Source organism: Homalodisca vitripennis, unplaced genomic scaffold (assembly GCF_021130785.1).
Source record: "Homalodisca vitripennis isolate AUS2020 unplaced genomic scaffold, UT_GWSS_2.1 ScUCBcl_2;HRSCAF=254, whole genome shotgun sequence".
Lineage (NCBI taxonomy): Eukaryota > Metazoa > Arthropoda > Insecta > Hemiptera > Cicadellidae > Homalodisca > Homalodisca vitripennis.
In genome coordinates, this window is record NW_025776200.1 from 828949 (window position 1) to 850976 (window position 22028).

The window sequence follows — 22028 nt, forward strand, 5'->3', positions numbered from 1 at the left end:
AAGGACGTATAAATACGTACCATTTTATAATTTTTTATTCAGCAAAATGTAACACTTTTTTAATATTGATATAACTCGACTAATATTTGACCTAACACCTTCAAATTTGTGTTATTTTGTAGCCATGGATACTATCTAAATTTTTGGGTATTTGTTTGACCATACCATGCATATATTATTTTTGAACCAGGTTGAAAATAGTTTAAAAAAATGTTTTATCAGCACACATTATAAACCAATTTTTATTTTAAAATCTACTAATGCTAGACACTTAATTATACCCAAAAAGTTACTTTATATAATCAAGAACATGAAGTAAAAATTTCAGCTTGATATCTTGTGTATTACCTGAGTTATTCAAATCTATTCTTCACAAAACGCTGTAAAACGTGATTTTCGGAAAATGACATTTAAAGTTTTGTTAGTTTTTTTTAAAGAAACAAACTGAAGAAAATAAACATAAACTAACCTATATAAATGTAATTCAATAAACAATAATTTTCTACCATTATCACTAACAACAATACTTTCTTACCATAGGCCTACTGTATACTGAAAATAATTTTTCATTTACATAAGAAACCATGTTTATTTTGCTTAGAGTGGAAAGTAACATTATTTTAGAACAAGATAAACAAACACATAAATTACATGCCTCAAAACTCTCCAGCTCCATACATCTGTCCTTCTTTTTCTTTAATCCTCTCCTCTTCTTCCATCTGAGGTTGCTTTAATTTTTTCCTGTAGGCGATGTTTTTTTCTTTTTTTCTGGCCGATGATAGTCGAAGACGGGATTTGTCCAATCTTTTGGCAATCAAAGAACTAAACTTTCCTAATTTGATGCCAGATGTTTCTTGATAATTGGAACACATCTTTAGATATCCTGTATTATAGACACTAATGGCCTCAAATAGGCCTATTTCAAGTTTTATTTTTGAGGTGTACACGTTCTTCGAACATTTAGACCATATGACATTATGCAATGCCTCATTAGCATTTTGAGTTCTACCTGGCAGACATCTGGTCAGTAGAGCTTCTGAGGATAGTCTTATATATAATGGTACCATTTTAGCTGCTGTTGCTTCTGATAATGGGGTTTTGATTCGATCTTTGTGCGATTCAGGTGATCGATTTTCAGCAATGGCTCGCTGAAAAAAACACCAGGATTCCTTTCCCTGAGGACAGTTGTGATGCTGTGGATTTTTATCAGTGGACTTGCAATGGCTTAGTGTAGCAAATATTCCCTGCTTCATCTTTGATATATCACCAGCATTTTTTTGAATATTGTTTCTGTAATATGCAGTGAGCTTCTTTATTACAGGTTCCGACAGATTGCCATGAGTACGACCACCTAACGGGGTTTTTGTCCCGATGTTATTTTTGACTAAGTTACGCAGCCCAGTACCTAGTCTCTTTGCCACATGATTTATACACTCTACTTTGTCTATTTTTACATCACCGTACACCTTTTTTTCATTCAAGGTAACCAATGTTTTGGCGTCGCCATCTGATACGAGGGTGGTATAGCGAAAACCAAAGGATTCTGACCGAGAAAAGAGTCGATGCGCAGCCTCCACCTCCATGCCTGGTGAAGATCCGACATAGTTTTGGTTACACGTTGGTTTATGTACTTCGTACCAGTTTTGAAAAGTGTCAGGACAGTTTTTAGTTTTTCGCTTCATTTTATCGCATTGATTGCAAAACTTAGAGAGTACTTCAAAGTCTATGACAAGTCCCGTGAGTACCTCTATACAACAACCTATACCGTACTTGGAGGTAAATCCCCTTTTTTGCCAAGTACCATCATAACTGACAGTTATGTCTATGATGTTACTTGGGTTGTCAATTTCTCCATAACATTTCTTTACTTCATTTCTAGCGCTGATAAGCGATTGATTCACTTCTTGCCTAAAAGACTGGTGTAAGACTTTTATATGAGAATAAAAAGTCTTGAAGTCCATGGGTTTCATATTCATGGTCATGCAAAAGATATCTAAGGCCCTGTGACCCTTCCCCATTGATGTAAAAGCTTTTACTACTCTACGATTTATATCGAACACTTTTTGGGGAGATTCATTATTGGTTAGCGTAGAAGACGTCGGAAGCGTACTTACAACACCGCAAGTAGAACATGTCATTTGTATGGGATTTCCAAAAACTGACTTTTTATCTACATGGATGACTTCCAGAGTTTCACAATAACAATTGTTACATGGAAAAGATGCCAGATATTCTGTCAATATTTTCAAATCTATAAATCCATACTGGGGCCCATCGTCACTAATCTCAATGTTTTCCTTGTAGCTAGTATAAAGAGCAAATCCAGTAGGCTTATTACTAACCTCATTATCACTTGATGAAGAAGCTGGAATGCTATAATCTAAAGCACTTTGAGGATTAGGCCTTGAGATAAAACCACTAGTTGAAGCTACACTTTCAATACTAGGCCTAGAACTGCCTTCACCTGTCATTAGTTCACCATCACCACTGTGTTTTTCACTTCCCCACCTTCTTCCTATTTTCTCTAAATTTCTCTTCTTCATATTTAGTTTTTGTTTCTTTACCCTGCCCATTTTTCCAAATAAAAATAAAGAAGAATATACTGCAATAATAATCTTGAGTGTAACTAGGAACAACTGTCAATCAAAACAATAACATTATAGTACACAGTTTTTTTTCTTTCTGATCTATGACAGCTGACAGAGAATCAATACAAACTTCAAAGGCATGTAAGGTAAACAATGTATATTAGTAGCCATACTATAATGTGTGCATAGATAATAATATTAGAGGATTTTTCAGTGGGCAAGAAATAGCTAACTTTGTTGCCGCTGACGCCCGTGTAGTATCTAATGAAAATTTAATTTTTCTTTAGGAAATAAGGTCCAAAAACACTAAAACCTAATGTTTTCTTGTAGAGAAATGTCCAGGGAGCAAAAAAAAAAATTAAAAAAAAAATGTAATAATTTGACATTTTTGGCCAAATGTGTGTCCAGAATCCCCTTAACCGTTACGCTCGAAAGAAATGTTAGAGCTGTCTTGAATTAATTAACTACGTATTACTAAATGTAATTTTACGGTCATTTTAAAAAAAAGTACATATCTGTAGCTTATTTCCATGTTGAGTTAAATGGATTGAAATAAATTATTGTATTATATTACTCATATACGAAGATCGTAGGATTAAAATCTTTAGCAGAAATATAAATTAAAAAGAAAACATAAAAATACCGCAAAAACGTTAATTTCCCGTTAATATTCCGTGAAAATGAAGAAGACTCCGAAGTTTTGGCTACGATATTGCCGCCTGAGAGCGAATAAATAATATACAAGTGCGAAGGTAAGAATATTATTAAATCAATCATGCCTTTTTAACGTATTTCATTTTAAAATAGTAGGCCCTAAAAGCTATTTAGTGGAAAATTAAATTATTTCAAATTTTAAAAATATAATTGTTCCATAATTTTAAAATTGATTATATTGTTATATTTTTTTTAATTATTTTTAATCAAGCAACACGTCATGCAGCGTCCAATATAAGCAACATGTATATTAATTTTGTGTGTGTTTAGTAATCGTTTAAAATCACTGAAAAGATTGTTGTATCGTATGGAAATAAGCAAGTACTTTAGGGCGCTCCTACACTGGACCCGTTTTTTCTCCCGATTTGACGGTCGGCTCGGTCGGCTCGCGTCTGAAGTAAACAAACAAAAGACGCGCAGTGTACCCTCCTACACTGGCACCGGCGGGCCGTCCCGGTAAACGGACGCGTCGGGCGATGCTAAAGACGGATCGGCCGAGAACCAAACCTGTTTGTTTTTTTCGTCCGTGTCGGAGTCGTCGGGCCAGTCGAGAGTCGATGTAGGACCGTGTCATTCCTGTTTATTTAATTTGTAGTCAAGTTTTAGAATAGATATTGTGCAATGGTAGACAGAGGAAAACTGATTTCGTTAGTGCGCGATAAAGCGACATTATGGGACCAAAGGGATAAGTTTTATCACAATCGGGACTTCCGATCAAAGTTATGGGAAGAAGTAGCCAAGGAACTGAATGTCCAAGGTAAGTACTGTACAGTTCTCATACATTTTCGTTTTATCGTTTACCTACGTAACAAGTTATAATTATTGCTCTCAAATTGCAAAACTTGAGCTTTGAGCTCTTGAGCAAAAAAGCTTATCAAGTTCTTTTGTGACATCCTGTAGACAACTTGTCATTTCAGTTAAAATACCTTAAAAACAAGGTAACGCAGTTATTTGGTTAACTTCACAAAATTCCGGAATTCGTTCTCTTAAACCTATTAGGATTTTTGGTATATTTTCTAAAATTTCAAACAAGAAAAATTTGCATTATTATAAAGATCTTACCTTAGCAGTGCTGTACATTGTATGTAGGGACAAATGGGGGTAGGGGTGCCCAGCGTGATTTGTGGATCCACGAAGGTGGGCCTGGATGGTGTATATACCACTGCAGTATATGTTGATGGAGTAATGTCAGAATGATCAAAATAAATAAAGGAAACATTGTAATACAACATTGAATTTAATTGTTATAATCGATTTAAATATGTATAAAAAAACTACAAATCAATATCTAAAAATATGTAATAATGGTAAAACAGTTCTTGGAAGCAAATGTTTGTCAAACATAATTATTTTTTAAACTTTTTTTTCAGTAAGCCTACTAATGTTTACTTGTTAACATTGAAGACCATCTCATCTTGCCACGGAACACTTCCTAGGCCATTGAAGTACTCTTTGTAAAAATTTCTGACATCCTTCGCAGCGGTAGTTGCTCTATTATACCGTCGAGTAGTACCTAGATTAGGCCTTTGGTGATGTTGTACGTATTCCTGTAGACCTTTTTCTAGAACTCCTGGATTGACGGTAATATTATCTCTGTCAATAATGATGTTTTGTAGAAGACACATACATTTGATGATTTTCTCAGCCTTTCCTACTTCTGTTTCGATGGGTTTGCTGAGCAATTTCCATTTTGAAGTTAAAATGCCAAATGCACACTCGACACAACGTCTGCACCTTGACAATCGATAATTAAATATGCGCTCTTCTTCACTCAAATTTCGTTGGCCGAATGGCTTCATTATGTATGATTTTAATGGATAGGCATCGTCGCCTACCAGAACATATGGAATGAGTGTTTCACTGCTGGTATCTATCGGTGAGGGAGCAGGCAAATGTTCTGAGAAATTTTCAAAAAACTTGGATATTGGTGATGCTTCGAAAACTCCCCCGTCGCTTTGCTTTCCGTACGCTCCAACATCTATGAATATGAATTTACACTTGGCGTCGGCTACTGCATGAAGGTTAACTGAAAAAAATTTCTTATAGTTCAAAAACATTGTACCGCTTTTCCCAGGAGATTTTATTCTCACGTGTTTTCCGTCTATACAACCTACACAGTTGGGAAAGTTCCATTTCTCCTTAAATTCTGCTGCAATTTCAAGAAATCTTTGTTTATTAGGCACTGGTAAGTGGACTGGGGCAAGCTGTTCCCACATGCAATCACAAACTTCCTCGACTATTTTTCCGACGGTGTAGTTGCTCATGCGAAATGTTTCGCTCAATGCTTCAAAGGACATGCCTGTTGATAGATACCTGAAACAATAATACAACCTCAAAAAATCGATTAAAATTAGGAATAAATATTAACTTCACTTGTTTTAAAACCTATTTTTCAAAACTAAAGACCTACTATCTGCTAATTTTTTTATATAAGTTGTGATTGTATTAAAATATAACTTTACAAGGAATACGCTACTAACTGTGCCAGATAGATTGTATTTTTTTATTGCATTGCTGGTCTAAGTTATAGTTTCAAACTGGAAATTATTATTTCAGGAGACGAAGCACGGAAGACGTGGGAGCACTTGAGAGATACGTTCAGGAAGAAAGTAAAAGAAAACAAATCTGGTTCCGGAGCAAAACCAACATGGACCTACTTTGAATCTTTAACTTTCTTATTGCCTGTAATGAAGCCACGAGTGACAACTGGAAATCTCCCTGTCTCTGATACGCCTGTCAACACTCTTCTAGAATCTGAGGATTATGCCGATTTAACAGAACATGATGAGACGTCTACTCTAAATATCGACGAACCTGATGAGTCACCAAATGTAGAACGAGCTCAACGATCCGATAACACGTCCACACCTAGTCCTACTCCAGTGAACAACGAGTTTCAGCGTCCTCGGCAAAAGAGAAAGCGAGGATCGACAATACAAAACGAGGCTCTTAATTTGGAAAAAAGGAAAGTCCAGCTACTGGAAGCTCGGTTTGCTGTCCAAAAATCCAGCTCAATGGAGGAAGAGGATGAAGACTTATCGTTTTTTAAAAGTTTGCTGCCTGCACTGAAGAAGCTACCATACCTTCGAAAAATGAAATTGAAAGCTTCAATCTTCAATAGCGTCATCGCTGAGCTCGAAGCAGAAGAAAGATGCAACAGGCCATACCAATCCGTAAATACTCCTCTTTCTAGTCCACAATCAGGGAATTTTGGAGGATACAACTTAAATAATCCCTATGCATCAACTTCAAGGCCTACTACACCACATACTGAAACCTGGCCTACCCCTAATGACCAAATACAGACGCCTCCCTACACCAATACCTTCGAGAATCTCTAAGTACAAACATTAACAGATGAAACATTAATGATTAGTTCTCTTTTTTACATAAGTATTGTTTAAGCTTTTGCTTAAAAATGTTTGACCGTTTGTTAGCTAGTATTTACTTATATACCCTGTTGATAGGTGTAACAACTTTTATTCTCATTTATTACATACATTTTTACAATTAGATTTAATTATTATAATTCTCTTCACGTTAGACAATATTTGATACATGCGCTCAAATTGTATTGTAATAGATTAACATTAAGATTATACATTATAATCTTAGTTATACAAATAACATTAAGAGTCATTAGATTCCATGGGTTATATTTATTTTACATTATTTTACAATTATATTTTGATAAAATAAAAATGTTTTCAATCCTGAATACTATGTTTATTTACTTACCTCAAGAGAATCGATAGCTTTTCGGCAGGTTCTATACAAGTTCTAAAGTTGGACCATTTCTGTAAATCTCCCTTGATGTGGGACAGTATGTAGTCATATGTTTCAACAGTCATTCGATAGTATTTCTTGAATTTGTCAGCATGATCACGTAAGGGTAAACAGGTCACATAAAACTCACTTTGGGTGTGATCTTCATTAAACTCATGTACCCAAAACTGTCTCGTGTTTGAATTTAATAATAAATTCCTGTCTAACAACAAAAAATCCGCTAAATCCTCGTCCATTGTAAAATTCAAACAATAATCAACAACAAAACTTAAACAAACTTCAAAGTGTTAAAGCCACGATCCGCACTTCTTGAGAGCTGACAGAGTACTGAGTTTCTCATCTCTCTGCCTCTGTCGGGTTGAAATACCGGCTGCAGTGTAGGAGGGTCAAATCTGATCTGTCTGATCGGAACCGGGTTGGTCGTACCTGACTGAGCGGACCGGCTCCAGTGTAGGAGCGCCCTTACTCTGACTAACTGACGGGACGATTTGTTTGTTTTAATCGATAGTTAGTTTGTAATAACATTAATAAACTATACAAGTAATTTAAATATAATATAGCAAACTGTCAACGCATTTTAAATATTGTTTTTCAATTATACTGATAAGTTTTAAATGTTCAGTATCAGTGTTAGTTGTGACAGCGCAGCGGTTTATCAGCCACAATGCGCCAGCCGTGCCGGGCGGCAGCGGCAGTTGTGTGGCAACGTCGCGCAGGCTAGTCCATTCTATTGGTCGCCGCCAACTGCACTCTCTGGTGGTTCCTTGTATAGTAGAAGCCACCTGTCTGTGGTGGGCGGGGCGAGTTGGTCGGTGACCTTGAAACAGTGTGGCGCGCAAAACTATTGGACTGCCACTACCTCACCCCTATCCCCTCCACCACCCACCCCGGTGACGAGTGGCGAGACGACAGTTTAGTGCAATCTTCCATACGCGCAGCACGTGCTCTTACTGTGTATTCTGTAGTTTGTGGTTTGCAGTTTTGTTTGTTCTTTGCTCTGCTCTGTGCGTATATCCGATATCATTATGGCTAGTAAACGTAAACACAACTCGTGTACGTTAAAAGAAAAACTCGAAGTTCTCAAAAGACTAGACAATGGTGAAAGTGCTACTCAACTTTCAATTGAATTTGGTGTCGGTAAAGCGACGATCAGTGACTGGAAAAAGAAGCGGGCAAAAATCGAACAATTTTGCTCTGTTACAAGTGAAAACACTCTAGAAAAACGTCAAACTACTACTGTGTCATCGTATGACAAACTCGATGAAGCACTTTACTTGTGGTTTTCTCAAGAGAGACAAAAAGGCATTCCCATTACCGGCCCTCTTATTAAAGAAAAGGCGCTTCTACTAAACATCCTTATGGGAGGCGATCCGTCATTTTCGGCTAGTTGCGGTTTTTTAGATCGGTGGAAAAAAAGGCACGGTATCAGGCAAATGACTGTAACTGGAGAAAAGATGTCTGCAGACAGCCTCCTACTCACCCCAGCAAGTGTACAACGCTGATGAAACGGGGCTAAATTTCAAAGCGTTGCCAACAAAGAGCCTAGCTTCAAGAGAAGAAAAGTCCGCTCCAGGATTTAAAATGGATAAGCAACGACTAACCGTATTAGCATGCAGCAACGCTTCCGCCACCAATAAGATACCTTTGATGGTTATCGGTAAATCCAAAAAACTTCGATGTTTTAAAAACATGAATATGAACGCTCTGCCGGTTTACTATAAAAACCAAAAGAAAGCTTGGATGGATCGTGCTTTGTTTCAAGAATGGTTTGAGAAACAATTTGTGCCCAACGTGAGAGCCTACAATGAAGAAAATGGACTGCCTGATAGAGCGTTGTTACTCATAGATAACGCTCCGTCCCATCCGGATGACTTAGAGCTGGTTATTGGTGATATAAAAGCCATTTTTCTACCACCGAACGTTACTTCGATCATACAACCAATGGACCAAGGAGTTCTACAAGCGTTGAAGCAAAATTATCGGAAAAAGCTGCCCCGAAGCCTGCTTGAGGAAAATGAAGACCTCACAATTCTCCAAAAGCTTAAGAAAATCACGATCAAAGATGTAATTTTCTGGGTGGCAGAGGCTTGGGAGAACACAAGCGTAGGAGCTCTGCAGAAATCTTGGAAAAATCTTTGGCCTGATCTGCAGTTTGTTGAAGAGGTTGTTCCATCGGTAAATGAATGCGAACTTCTTCCTCTTGTAAAAAAAATACCGGGATGCGAAAATGTAGAGAAGGAGTGTGTTGATGAGTGGACGGCTGTAGATGACAAAGGCTTCGAGGAGTACACAGACGAAGACATCGTGGCACAGGTGCAAGGAGTCCCAGCTGATGACTCATGTAGCAGTGAGGATGAGGGAGACGCCCAAACTACCGATATTGTTCCACACAGCGCAGCTGCAAGTGCCTTTGACCTCGCTCTACGCTACGTCGAGCAACATGCCGCTGCTACTCCCAATGACGTAATGTTCATTCGGCGTTGGCGAAACATTGCATCGTCCAGTCGTTTTAGTGTGTTGCGTCAAAAGAAGATCACTGACTTTAGGTCTTAAGAAAGTGTTGGGTTTTGCAGTGTTTTGTTTTACGTTTTTATCCCTTATTGTGTCCAAGTTAAAGTACAAATTATTTGCTAAGCCTTGCGTAGGGGTTTGTACATTATAAATACAGTACAGTACAGTACTATGTTTCATTTATTAACAGTATAAATTCCGTACAATGTATGTATCATCTAACGTTTCAAATGTAATTTCAGTTTCTATATGTCAGTAAGTAAATGCTTTGAGAAATAAAACTTACGTTTTACTATAATAACTGGTTTTAATTTATTTTCCTGCCTTTTTAGCAATTTTATATTTTCTCCTAGCCGTGTTCGGATTAGGCGGATTTTCGGATTGGCGGGGTTCGGATCGGCGGGACTCTACTGTACAGTCTAAAAACAGCCCTACTAGGCTTCCTATATCTAATGTAAAAAATCAACAAATTAAATTCATTAACAAAAGAAATTATAAAAAAGCTAATTGGAAAGGATATACTAAAAGTATTAAAGGAAATCTAACCAAATTAGAAACATATGGAACACAACCTACTATCGATAAACTGTATGATATAATATACCAAGCTGCGGAGGAAAATATTCCCTATATAAAACCAGTAATGAATGCATCATTTACACCTAAAGCATGGTGGACACAGGAATGCTCACATGCAGTAGCAAAAAGAAGATTAGCTTTAAAAAATTTAGGCTAGCTATGACTCCTAGTAACTATAAAATATTTCAAAACGCACAGTTAGAAGCTAGGGAGGTTATTAGAATAGCAAAAAAGAGAGGATGGGAGGAATTATGTCATAAGATGGCATCTTCCAATTCTACCACACATGCATGGAATATTATAAATAAATTAAAAAACAAAAACAATTCATTTAATGGATCGGACAGTTGTATTCAAACAAATGAAATACTTGGAGAAAAATTTCTTAAAAATATAATCCCAGATTATGTTCCACATGTAACAGAGCTAAATTCACCAGTAATTTTAGAAACTAATCATTTTCTTGAAAATAATTTTACGGAAAAAGAATTACATCTAGCTATACTGACAAAAAAAATACAACTCCTGGAGTGGATAATATTACTTATAACCTAATTAAACACCTCCCTGTAAATGGTATGACAATGTTATTAAACATATATAATGACATCTGGAATGGAAAATTAAATATTCCTTCTACATGGAAAAATTTTAAAATCATAGCCCTATTGAAACCTGGTAAAAACAAAGAAGAGGAATCAGCATATAGGCCAATATCACTGATCCCATGTTTCATCAAGGTAATGAATACAATGATAAAAAATAGATTAGAATGGCTGGTTGAGAAACACAAGATCATTCCAACATCACAATATGGCTTTAGGAGAAAGCGAGGTTGCGCAGACTATTTAACTGGTTTTGTTTCGGAACTTTACAATGCACTGACATTTAATGAAGTTATAGTAACGGCATCCCTCGATACTGCAAGCGCATACGACCATGTACATTTACCAACTTTATATAACAAAATGTATATTCTTGGGATTCCTGCTAAATTCATATCGCATTGTAGTAGATGGTTATCGGATAGAGTAGTGACACTCTCATATGCTGACTACACAATAACCAGGAGGACTAGTAGAGGCTTGCCCCAAGGAAGTGTACTGAGCCCAATCCTATTTTCCATATACATCAGTGGTATAAGCAAAAACCTACCTAATGCAGTCTATTCATTGCAATATGCAGATGACGTTATTCTCTATACATCTAATAAAAATTATGATATTACACATGATAGAATGCAAAATGCACTGGAAATTATAGAAAGTACCTGTTCGAAATTAAATCTCAATTTAAACCTGTCAAAAACCAAAATTATAATATTTACAAGAAAGAGATCCCTTGATGTAAACAATAGGCAATATTGTCTTAATGGTAAAGAAATACCGATAGTAAAAGAATTTAGGCTGTTAGGAATATTAATTGATAATAAACTCACCTTTAAACCACATATAAACAACCTGCTAACTCAATGCCAAAAGGACCTAAATTTATTAAAAATTATCTCTTGCTGGAGAAAAGGGGCCCACCCAAAGATAGTTTTACAAGTGTACAGAGGATTGATCAGATCAAAAATTGAGTATGGTTGCCATTTGTTTGGTCATGTAACGCAGAATGTGTTAAAGAAATTAGACATAATACAGAATCAGGCTCTGAGAATTAGCACTGGAGCACACAAAACCGCACCAATACTAGCACTACAGATGGAAACTGCCACATTACCATTAAACCTTATACGCCACATTATAACAGAACGATTAATACACAAAATTGTTTCGGACACAAATCATCCTGCATATGAGAGAATAATGTACATGAATATGATGTGTAGTATAAACCCATACTGGCAAAAGAAGACAATCCCAATTTTTATAACAGCACTTAATACCCTGGAAGAGGTTAACCCAAACCTTGCGCAAGGGAAAACGGCTTTAATAAATCACTGGGAATTTACGAGACCCCTATATTTGAGTCAAATAACGGTTAAATGCAATAGCACTATAAATGATGAAATGCTTAAAAAAACACAACACAAATCGTTGCTGAAACAATAATTTATAAGATGTCTGAACATAACCTATAAAAATCACATGATTATTTACACAGATGGATCCAAAGATGCCAGAGGCACAGGAGCTGCCTTCTTCATACCACAGTTGAACATCAAGAAAAAATACTTACTGAACAAACATATTTCCAACTATTCAGCCGAACTATATGCTATATATAAAGCTACTCAATACATTAATACCTTCAATTTTGAAAAGTATGTAGTATGTTCTGACTCGCAAGCAGCAATAGTGGCTTTTGAAAATGCAACTACAGGAAACAATCTAGATGGACTAATCATGAACATTTTAAAAATTATTGTCGATGGGAATATAAATATAACATTTCAGTGGGTACCAGGTCACACAAATATAGAAGGTAATGAAATGGCAGACAAACTGGCCAAAGAAGCTATAGAAGATGGAGACAGAGAAGAGGAATTTTTTGTTGATATGCAGGAGTTGAAAGCTATCCAAAGGAAAACCTATATTGCCAAATTCATCAAAGAAACACAGGATTCGCCCAAAGCAAAATGGTATAAAAAATTAATAATAAATACACTAATCAACCCTGGTTCAATGCAACAAACATGAGTAGATGTGACATTATTAACATTATAAGGTTACGGATGGGACATGCAAATGTCAATTACAATTTACATAGACTTAAAAAGTATTTCACACCTTTGTGTCTGAAATGCACATCAGGACAAATAGAAACAATAGAACACTTCCTACTACAATGCCCCAGTAATTACCATATAAGACAACAGTGTTTTAAGAAAATAAATAGACTAATCAGGCAAAAAAATTACACATTAAGAGATATTTTGGCCTTAGAGGATATAGAGATTTATAAGGAAATCAATTTATTTATTTCACATTGTTACAGAAAACTATAACAAGACACACACAAACAAATCTTAGAGAAAATTGAATGTATCCTGGTCATGGGTTCTGTCTCCCGTGGTCCACACCTTTTCGGGATAGGCTAGGCCTGACGGGCCCCTGGCAGGAAGATTAACCCTAAACCTAACCTTCCAATTTATATCCCATGTTAACCCTTTTAATGCCAACGATCGATATAGCGATCGTCGGCATATTTGCGAGTATTCCCGACGATCGTTATAAAGATCGTTCGTTTAAACTTACTTTACAGGCATTTAATGTACATCAAATCTCACAAAACGTATTATGCAGTGTCTAGAGGTTACATGGAACACAAGTAAACCTCATTTTATCCTTTTTGGATTTTACTCTATGTATTATAATCTATGAAAATATAGTTGTTTACTTTTGTTGTTTTGGTCACTTCAGTGAGACTGACAGCTCAGTGTGTTGAGGTTACTGTAGATGATTTATTGTTTTATAAAGATATTATGTATAACACTTTTTCTTTTTATTGGTGTTTATATTGGTTTCGAAGATGAGTAAGAGGAGTAGATCACCAGTTAGTGAAAATACATTAGTAAATAGTTTGTTAGGAAGTGGAATTGAAGTCTTGAATGACTCAGACTATAGTGATGGTTTTGTGAACAATCTTTCTGATTCTGAAAATGAATCAATTACATCTGAGGATTCTGTGGGTCTAGGGGAAGAATATAATGACGATACGGACGCTGACCCAGACTATATAGGCCTAGAATCAGAAGAGTCGTCAGACGAAGGAGATGACAACCATAGACTACATATCAGACGTAAACGTAGACTTGATGTACAAGACCATGTTTCTGTAAATGAAGTTATCGAAGATGTAATATCTAATTTTACAAATGTACTAATTAATAATGTAGGCCTAAACAACGTTCAAAATCAAAATATACTAAATCAAAATATCCCAAATCAAAATATACCTGGCTCTGACTGGAACGTAGTTGAGGAAAATAATGACACCCACTCCCAAACCACATTTGCATTTGATGAACTACCTGGACCAAAACATTGTCCTCCACATGATTCACCACCGATTTCATATTTCAATTTATTTTTTACAGTAAATTTGATCAATTCTTTTGTGCTTAGAACCAATCAATATGCCCGAGAATACATTGCATCCCATGCCCAAACACTATCACCTTCCTCTAGAGCTCAACAATGGAAACCGGTAACTATGCATGAAATGAAAGCTTTTATAGCTACTATATTAAATATGGGAATAATTCAAAAGCCTACAATTGATAGCTATTGGTCGCTAACTGGCTCACTTAGCACACCTTGGTTTGGAAAAATGTTCAGCCGGAACAGGTTTCAGTGTCTCCTACAGTTTTTCCACATTGCAGATAACAGATTGTTAGCGAAACCAGGACATCCTGAATATGATCCTTGTGGTAAGTTTGCCCCTTTGTTAGAACATGCCAATAGGATTTTCAGAACTCACTACACACCTCATCGGGAGATTTCTGTAGACGAAAGTCTAATAGGAACAAAGAGCCACTCGCAAATATTGCAATACTTGCCTAACAAGCACCACCATCGCTGGGGCATAAAGATGTGGATGTTATGCGACTCGGTGACAAAGTATTGTTTGGCCTTCTTCTGCTATAGGGGTAGTAAAAATAAAGATAAAGAAACTGGCCTTGCTTTCAATGTTGTTCGGAAACTTTTAGAAACTGGACAGTATCTAAAAAAGGGTTATCACGTTTTTATGGACAATTTTTTTACCAGCTTTCCTTTGGCTAAATTTTTATTTGAAAACCTTACGTACATGACAGGCACTTTACGGAGCAATCGAAAAGGGATACCTCATCAGTTCAAAGAAAAGTTTGATGTTGGAAAAAAGTTATACATGAGACAAGAAAATATGTTGATGTTAGGTTACCGTGAGAAGGCTTCCCAAAAAAATCCAGTTTTGCTACTTTCTACTAAAGAACCAGCACAGTCCAAACAAGTTAGAAGACAAAAAAGGCACGAGAACAATCCTAAAATAAAGCCTCAAATGATAAACTCATACAACATGTATATGGGCGGCATAGACGGATCCGACCAAATGTTGTACTGTTATTTAGACGAACGTCGGACCGTCAAATATTGGAAGAAGGTTGTGTTCAATTTATTTTCTAGAATGGTACTGAATGCCTACATAATTTACAGTGAAAATAGTTCAGGGAAAATATTGACAAGATTTCAATTTACATCTTCAATAATTGAAGATCTTTCCAGTGAGTGGCTTAGGCAGAAGTCTCAACCTCATCGACCCAACCCGGATATGGGAGGGGGTGACAATCTTGGAGCTAATCCCCCCTTTGGCCTAGAATCTCTTCCTGGGATCTTGCTAAGAAACTGTTGTGTTTGCAGCAAGCAAAGTACCAGTACTGGAGGAAGAAGAAAGAGAACAAAAACTGTTTGTAAAGCATGTAAGAAAGGTGTCCATCCGACATGCTTTGGTGACCACAGGTGTTAGAACATTACACCGGAAAATTGTATATAGTTCTTGTAAATATACATCACAATAGTATACACTACATATTAATAAGTTATAAATTTTCTGTTTTTGAGTTTTCATTGTGTTTTATTGGACTTAGAACAATGTATGATCTCAAAACCAATAGGACTATAGACGTGTTAGAATAAAGTGATTTTTCAAGATATGTATATATCTGGAAAATATAAAATAACTTCTGTATTTATTGAGGTAAGTACTTGAAATTTTGTGTGTGTACTAACAATTAACTGTGTTATTATGTAAAATATGGAAATTATTGTTGGTATTAATTTTAAGCTATCTTATTATAGAACAAACTAAAAATTTAAAAAAAAATATTTTTTTCAATGATATTTTGTTGTTTTTTTTTCCATTTTTGAAAAGTTTTAAATAACTATTTTTTTCAATAATGGAACTAAATACAAACAAAACAAGACCATTTCCATGACACTATGACAATAAATTACAAACATATGAATTTTTATACAAAACTCTGCATTTTCTACAAAATAGGCTTGGCATTTGTCGCATGTCAATCTGATATTGGCTTGGCATATTTTTCTACACAAGAAAAATTTATGCTGGCATTAAAAGGGTTAATTAGAAAATCCTAAACTATTACTAACAAACACGGTTAGGTACACACACACACACACACACACAAAAAAACTGTATTTACATGGGATCCCTTAAAGAAATGCAATCCTAATAATTGTGTATGTGTTATATGTACTAACCACTAAGATGTAATTGACAAATCTGTACAGATGTGACTAATGAACCAAGGTAGCCACAAAGAGATTATGATAATAAAAACGTAAAATTCCGTATGCGAGATAAAATAATCAGTGTTACAAGAGGCTTATTGGGTCAAACCTAGCCTGTGCCAAGGGGCTCCAACAAGATAATAAAAAAAAAAAAACTTGGACAGGACGTCTTTATCATGTGTACGGGTACTGTGGGCGTCCCACGTCCTGACCCCTGGGCGGGACCGTTGAACAGCCGTGTATTGAAGCGGTAGTAGTAAGATTATGAAGGCGTTCATTTTACCGCAATAACAAACTATTGAAAAATATTGATAATACATTTTAACACAATCAAATGTTTAATGACACTTATAGGCGTAATATAACAAGTTTCATAGGTAGTTGTAAACATTTACGTTTGTATGTAAAACGCTTGTCTGGTAACATTGCTGCAGCTAACAAACTAGGATGCAAAATTACATTAGACAACATGGTATCTGCATTTCCTCATCCCATTACAGAGGAGCCAATTCATTTCTTTCTAGATGTTTGTCACATGTTAAAATTGGTCCGCAACACCCTTGGTGACAACAAAATAATGTACGATAAAAACAAAGAAAAAGTTGAATGGCGATTTATTGAAAATTTAAACTCTCTTCAGAAAGAAGAGGAACTCAATTCGGGTAATAAATTAACAAATAGTCACATTTTATTTTGCAAACAAAAAATGAAAGTTAAACTGGCCGCACAAGTTCTTAGTGCTTCTGTTGCTGATTCACTTCAATATTTGAATGAAAATAAAGTAAAAGATTTTATAGATTGTAAAACATCAGTTACATTTATAAGAGTTTTTAATAAACTTTTTGATATTTTAAATTCAAGAAGTATTCATGCAAAGTACGAGAAAAGGGCACTGAACTCTGAAAACTACAAATCACATTCAGCTGTTCTTTTAGAAGCAAAAGAATATATATTGATGCTTAAGGAGCATCTTGGAATACCAATCGTCAAATCTAAAAGAAAAAAAGGATTTGAGGATTTATTGTGTGTATAGAGAGTGCATTAGCAAGGTTTCACCACTTTGTTGGGGAAAGTTGACCTCTCAAATACTTACCATTTTATAAAGTTAGCCAAGACCATGTTGAGCGTCTATTTGGCTATATTCGTTCTAGAGGGGGTCACAACAACAACCCGATATGTAAACAGTTTATTGCGACTTTTAAGAGAATCTTAATTCATAGTGAACTACATGAGACCAATAATGGTAATTCACAGATTCTTAGTAAAACACTTATGTTTAATATAAACAGATATTCAAATGAGGTGTTAGCAATCAATTCTTCTACACCCGAATGGAGATCAATTGAGGAAAAAGAGCGAGACCGTATTTCGAATTTGACAACGAATACTGATCATCTTATTTTCCACGATATTCAAACATCAGACATCGCCTACAATGTAACAGAGTATGTAGCAGGATATGTTGTAAGATCTCTGAGAAAGAAAATAATTTGTGAAGAATGCCTCAAACTCTTAACAGGCAAGGAAATGCGTGTAAACAGTTTGACCTTTTCTAAAAATCGAGGCGGTCTTATTCAGCCATCTTTTGATGTTCATAAATTATGTTTGATGTGTGAAAAAGTCGTAAGAACCTATCTTAATACACAAAATTACTCTATGCAAAAAAACGCTGATGAAAAAATGACGCAAATAGTTTTGAGAAATTGTATTGGAATTTATCTGTTTCTTACCAGCAGTCATACTTGTGATCAGGATCCAGAAGAAAATCATTTCGTTCCGTTAGTTAAGGCAATTTGTAAAAAGTATTTTAATATTAGATGTCATTACCATGCAAAAAATTAATAACATTTTTAGGACAGTAGGCAAGTGTTACGTGGTATAATACTAGACCCTTACATCTTATTTTTATCATTTATAGTGAAATGAAAAATGTAATATAATGTACAATATTTAGAAAAATTTCAGTTAATTAAGTGTTTTGTGTTATGGTGAAACAAAAACTATATTGTACTAACTATACAGTTTACTTCTGTGTCAGTTTAATTGTTGTATTAATAAATTGCCTTAAAAACAGGTTTTTCATGACATGTTATTAATCCTGTTGAATAACATAATAAAAACCGTAAAAAGATTGGTCTATTATAAAAAAATTTAAATTGTTATTGCATATTTCTGATCTGTTTAGTTATTAGCTTTTATCTCATAATATTTTGATGACTGTAAGGAAATCACGTGATAGTAATACACACTTAAATGTCAGTTTTAACAAGTAGAATTAAATCAAACATGTAATTGAATATACATCAGTATACAGAAATAATTCAGTTATTTAAGTTTTATGTGTTATGCTAAAACAAAAACTATATTGTACCAATTATTTGGACAGTTGCCTTCTGTGTCAGTTTAATTATTGTATTAATAAATTGTCTTAAAAACAACATGTTATGGGTTCTTCATGACATGTTATTTATCTTGTAGATAACATAATAAACACCGTAAAAATATTGGTTTATTCGTAAATAAATGTAAATAGTTATTTTCTAAAACTGATATGTTTATTTATTACTGTACCTTTCATCATTTTACTATCTAACTATAAACGTGTATTACACGGGCGAAGTGGTGTGAACTGCTTCAACGATGACACACGCCGCCGAGCCGCCCGCTTCCGATTCTTGTTTCAGAGCGGTCTGTCGGCTAAATCATACATTTTGGCCAAAAATGTTTTAGATAAAAAAATAAATTCTGTTCATAATCTACAACTTTCACGCTTACACAATTTATCTGATCAATAAATAAAAAAAAACTTCACTGAGTATTTTTTCATGTCATGGTTTTGGTAAGGTTATTTTAAAACACAAATTAATTACTATTTATGACAAATATTAAAATATAGCTACACAGGTAGCAATAGTATGTATCAATTAGCAATAATGCAAGGTTTCAAAATTTTATTTCAATTCTAAATGTATAAAAACGCAGTTTAATTGAGGCGCGGGTATTAAATTTGGTGTATTTTCTAATGTGATTTTGCGTTTCTACAGCGGACCAAGATGGCCGCCATCGGGTCGCTTCCCTGAACTAGTCTTAAACAGAATAGCCACTATCTTATTCTGTCCTCGCTGGTTGGGGTCTATCTTATGATGCACTACGGACGATCTACCGTGGAGTCTTCGAATCCATGGTGACGTACGGGAGGGAATGTTGGAGATCAGCCCTCGAAAGCAAAGAAAACCGGCCCAAGCTACAGTCAGCTCAAAGGACAGCGCTCCTGATGGTCACTAGAACCTACAGGACGGTATCTGGGGTGGCACTTCCGGTGATAGCCGGAGTGATCCCCATAGACCTCTTGGTGACAGAACGGGCATCTGCTTGTCAGATGATCCGGGATGGAACCTCGAAGCGTCGGGCGACAAGGCTGGCTCGGGAGACCACAATGGATGAATGTCGTCGAAGATGGGATTCCAATGCAAAGGGCCGGAAGACACATACGGTCTGGCCTAGTGTCAGAGAGAGGATGGCCTCACCTTGGTTTCCGACTAACCACTACGTGACTCAGTTCGCTAGTGGCCACGGGAACTTCCGAGGGAAGCTGCACAGCTTCACGAGGACTGATTCTCCGTTGTGTATATCCTGTCATGTGGAAGATGACGTCGAGCACGCTCTATTCCACTGCTCCACATCAGAGGGAGAGCGAGAAGAGCTGGTCGCGGACCTCACAGAGGCCGGACTAGACTTCACTCTCCATTCCCTGTTTAGGACGCCGGAAGGCAATGCTATATTTCGAAATCATGCAGTGCGAATGGGCAAAGCGAGAGAGTCCCGGCACGTGCAGGTGCAGGCAGCCGAACTCGTAATTTGATGAACTATTTGGTACTTTTTATAACCACTTGTTTACTGAAATCATTTCGTTGGTTGTTTTCGCAGTCTTTACACTTGGTTCTGTACTTCATAGATGGCAGGTTCAAGGTATTTGCGTGATAGCGAAATTGATCGCGCTTTTGACAATGAAGTGGATGATGAAGGTGAAGGTTTCAGTGACGATGAAAGTTCCACGAATAGCGATGTGTTTAGTAATGAGGAAATTCACCATTCTAACCAAGAAGATAGTGACACTGATGACTCTCCACGTGCTCCGACGCTGCCTCGCGCCGCCGGCTCCGCCACCCGTGTCCCGCCTTTGCCTCGCGCCTCTGGTACCGCCTTTCGGTTCCCGCCTGTCTGGTCTTCACAAATAAACTATATAGAACCAAATATCTTCTCTGAAGATAGTGGCGTGACACACTCTCTCTCTCCTTGCGCTTCTGAGCTTGAGTATTTTAGTTTACTCGTCGGTGGGGATCCGTTCTTTGATCATATTGTTGAATGCACAAATGCTTATGCAAATTATAAGCAACAACAATTGGGAAACATTGACAATGAATGGACTTCTGTTACTAGAGAGGAAATAAAAGCACACATTGGAATAGACATTTTTATGGAGATTTATGATTTTCCAGATGTTGAGGATTATTTTAGTGAAAATATTGTTTCTTGCCCACTTGTGCGTCAGGCAATGACTCATCGCCGTTTCAAAAAAATTAATCAATATTTTCACCTAAGTGATAAATTTGAAGCCCCAAATCGTGATGGTGAGAACTATGATTATTTATATAAAATTAGACCGGTTTTGGATATTATTGACTCATTTAAAAGTTTTTATAAGCCACAGTGTGAACTAGCTGTTGACGAAGCCATGATTGGGTTCAAAGGTCGATTTTGCCTAAAGCAATACATGCCTAAAAAACCGGTAAAATGGGGAATGAAAATGTGGGCAATTGCTCGCTCCAAAATTGGTTATTTTTTAGGAGGAAGAGTATACTTGGGGAAAAAAGAGCCCAAGAACAACGACCTTTTACTAGGAGAGCAGGTTGTTTTAGATTTGGCTGAGCCATTCTTTGGAAAAAATCATCATCTTTATTACGACAACTTTTTTTCATCTTTTAAGTTGTGTAATATTTTACTCCAAAACGATATCTACTCTTGTGGTACTGTCAGGTCTAACCGCTGTGGCTGGCCTGCTGACTTCAAGAATCCAAAAAATCTGAAACTCAAAAGAGGAGAAAGTCTTAACCTTCAAAGTCTATGAATACCCCTAAATCTGCACATAAACTAGAAAAGATGGAACATGGACGGGTTTGTGGTGTTTGTTCGAAAAAGCTAAAGAAAACAGATTCGGGCCGAGGCGTTCGAACTGTTTGGAAGTGTAACAAGTGTGATATTCCTTTTTGTAAGACAAACTGTTTCTTGGAGTATCAAGAAAAAGGAGTTGAGATCACTTAATAATCAGTAAACGTAAGTTTAAGTTTTATCTTAATTTTTTTATTTATAACCCTTTATATACGATAATTTATAAAACAATTAAAACAAGATTTTTCATGTAATTTTGACTTTTTGATTGATTTTCATTTACCTCATAAGGTTGATATTTTTAAAATTTATACAACGTTATTATAGAGGATTTAATCATCTTTGGAACGATGTACAATACATAATAGTTTTATTAAAATAAAGTTCTTAACTTAGTAAAAACGCGAATAAGTGTCCCTTCGCGGCAGAGCGGCCAATTTAATTC

At 36.0% G+C, this 22028-nt stretch overlaps 2 protein-coding genes across 2 annotated transcripts; one reads left to right on the plus strand and one right to left on the minus strand.

Moving 5' to 3' along the window:
* Positions 1-3717: 3717 nt before the first annotated feature.
* Positions 3718-7547, minus strand: LOC124370324. Its single transcript, XM_046828614.1, has 2 exons — positions 7041-7547; positions 3718-5615 (listed from the first exon to the last, which is right to left on the minus strand). Exons 1-2 carry the CDS (start codon positions 7322-7324, stop codon positions 4688-4690), a joined length of 1212 nt encoding a protein of 403 aa, XP_046684570.1. The 5' UTR covers positions 7325-7547; the 3' UTR covers positions 3718-4687.
* A 1281-nt stretch (positions 7548-8828) lies between these two features.
* LOC124370316 (jerky protein homolog-like) lies at positions 8829-9641 on the plus strand. Its single transcript, XM_046828604.1, has one exon. It carries the CDS (start codon positions 8829-8831, stop codon positions 9639-9641), a length of 813 nt encoding a protein of 270 aa, XP_046684560.1.
* The last annotated feature ends 12387 nt before the right edge of the window (positions 9642-22028 follow it).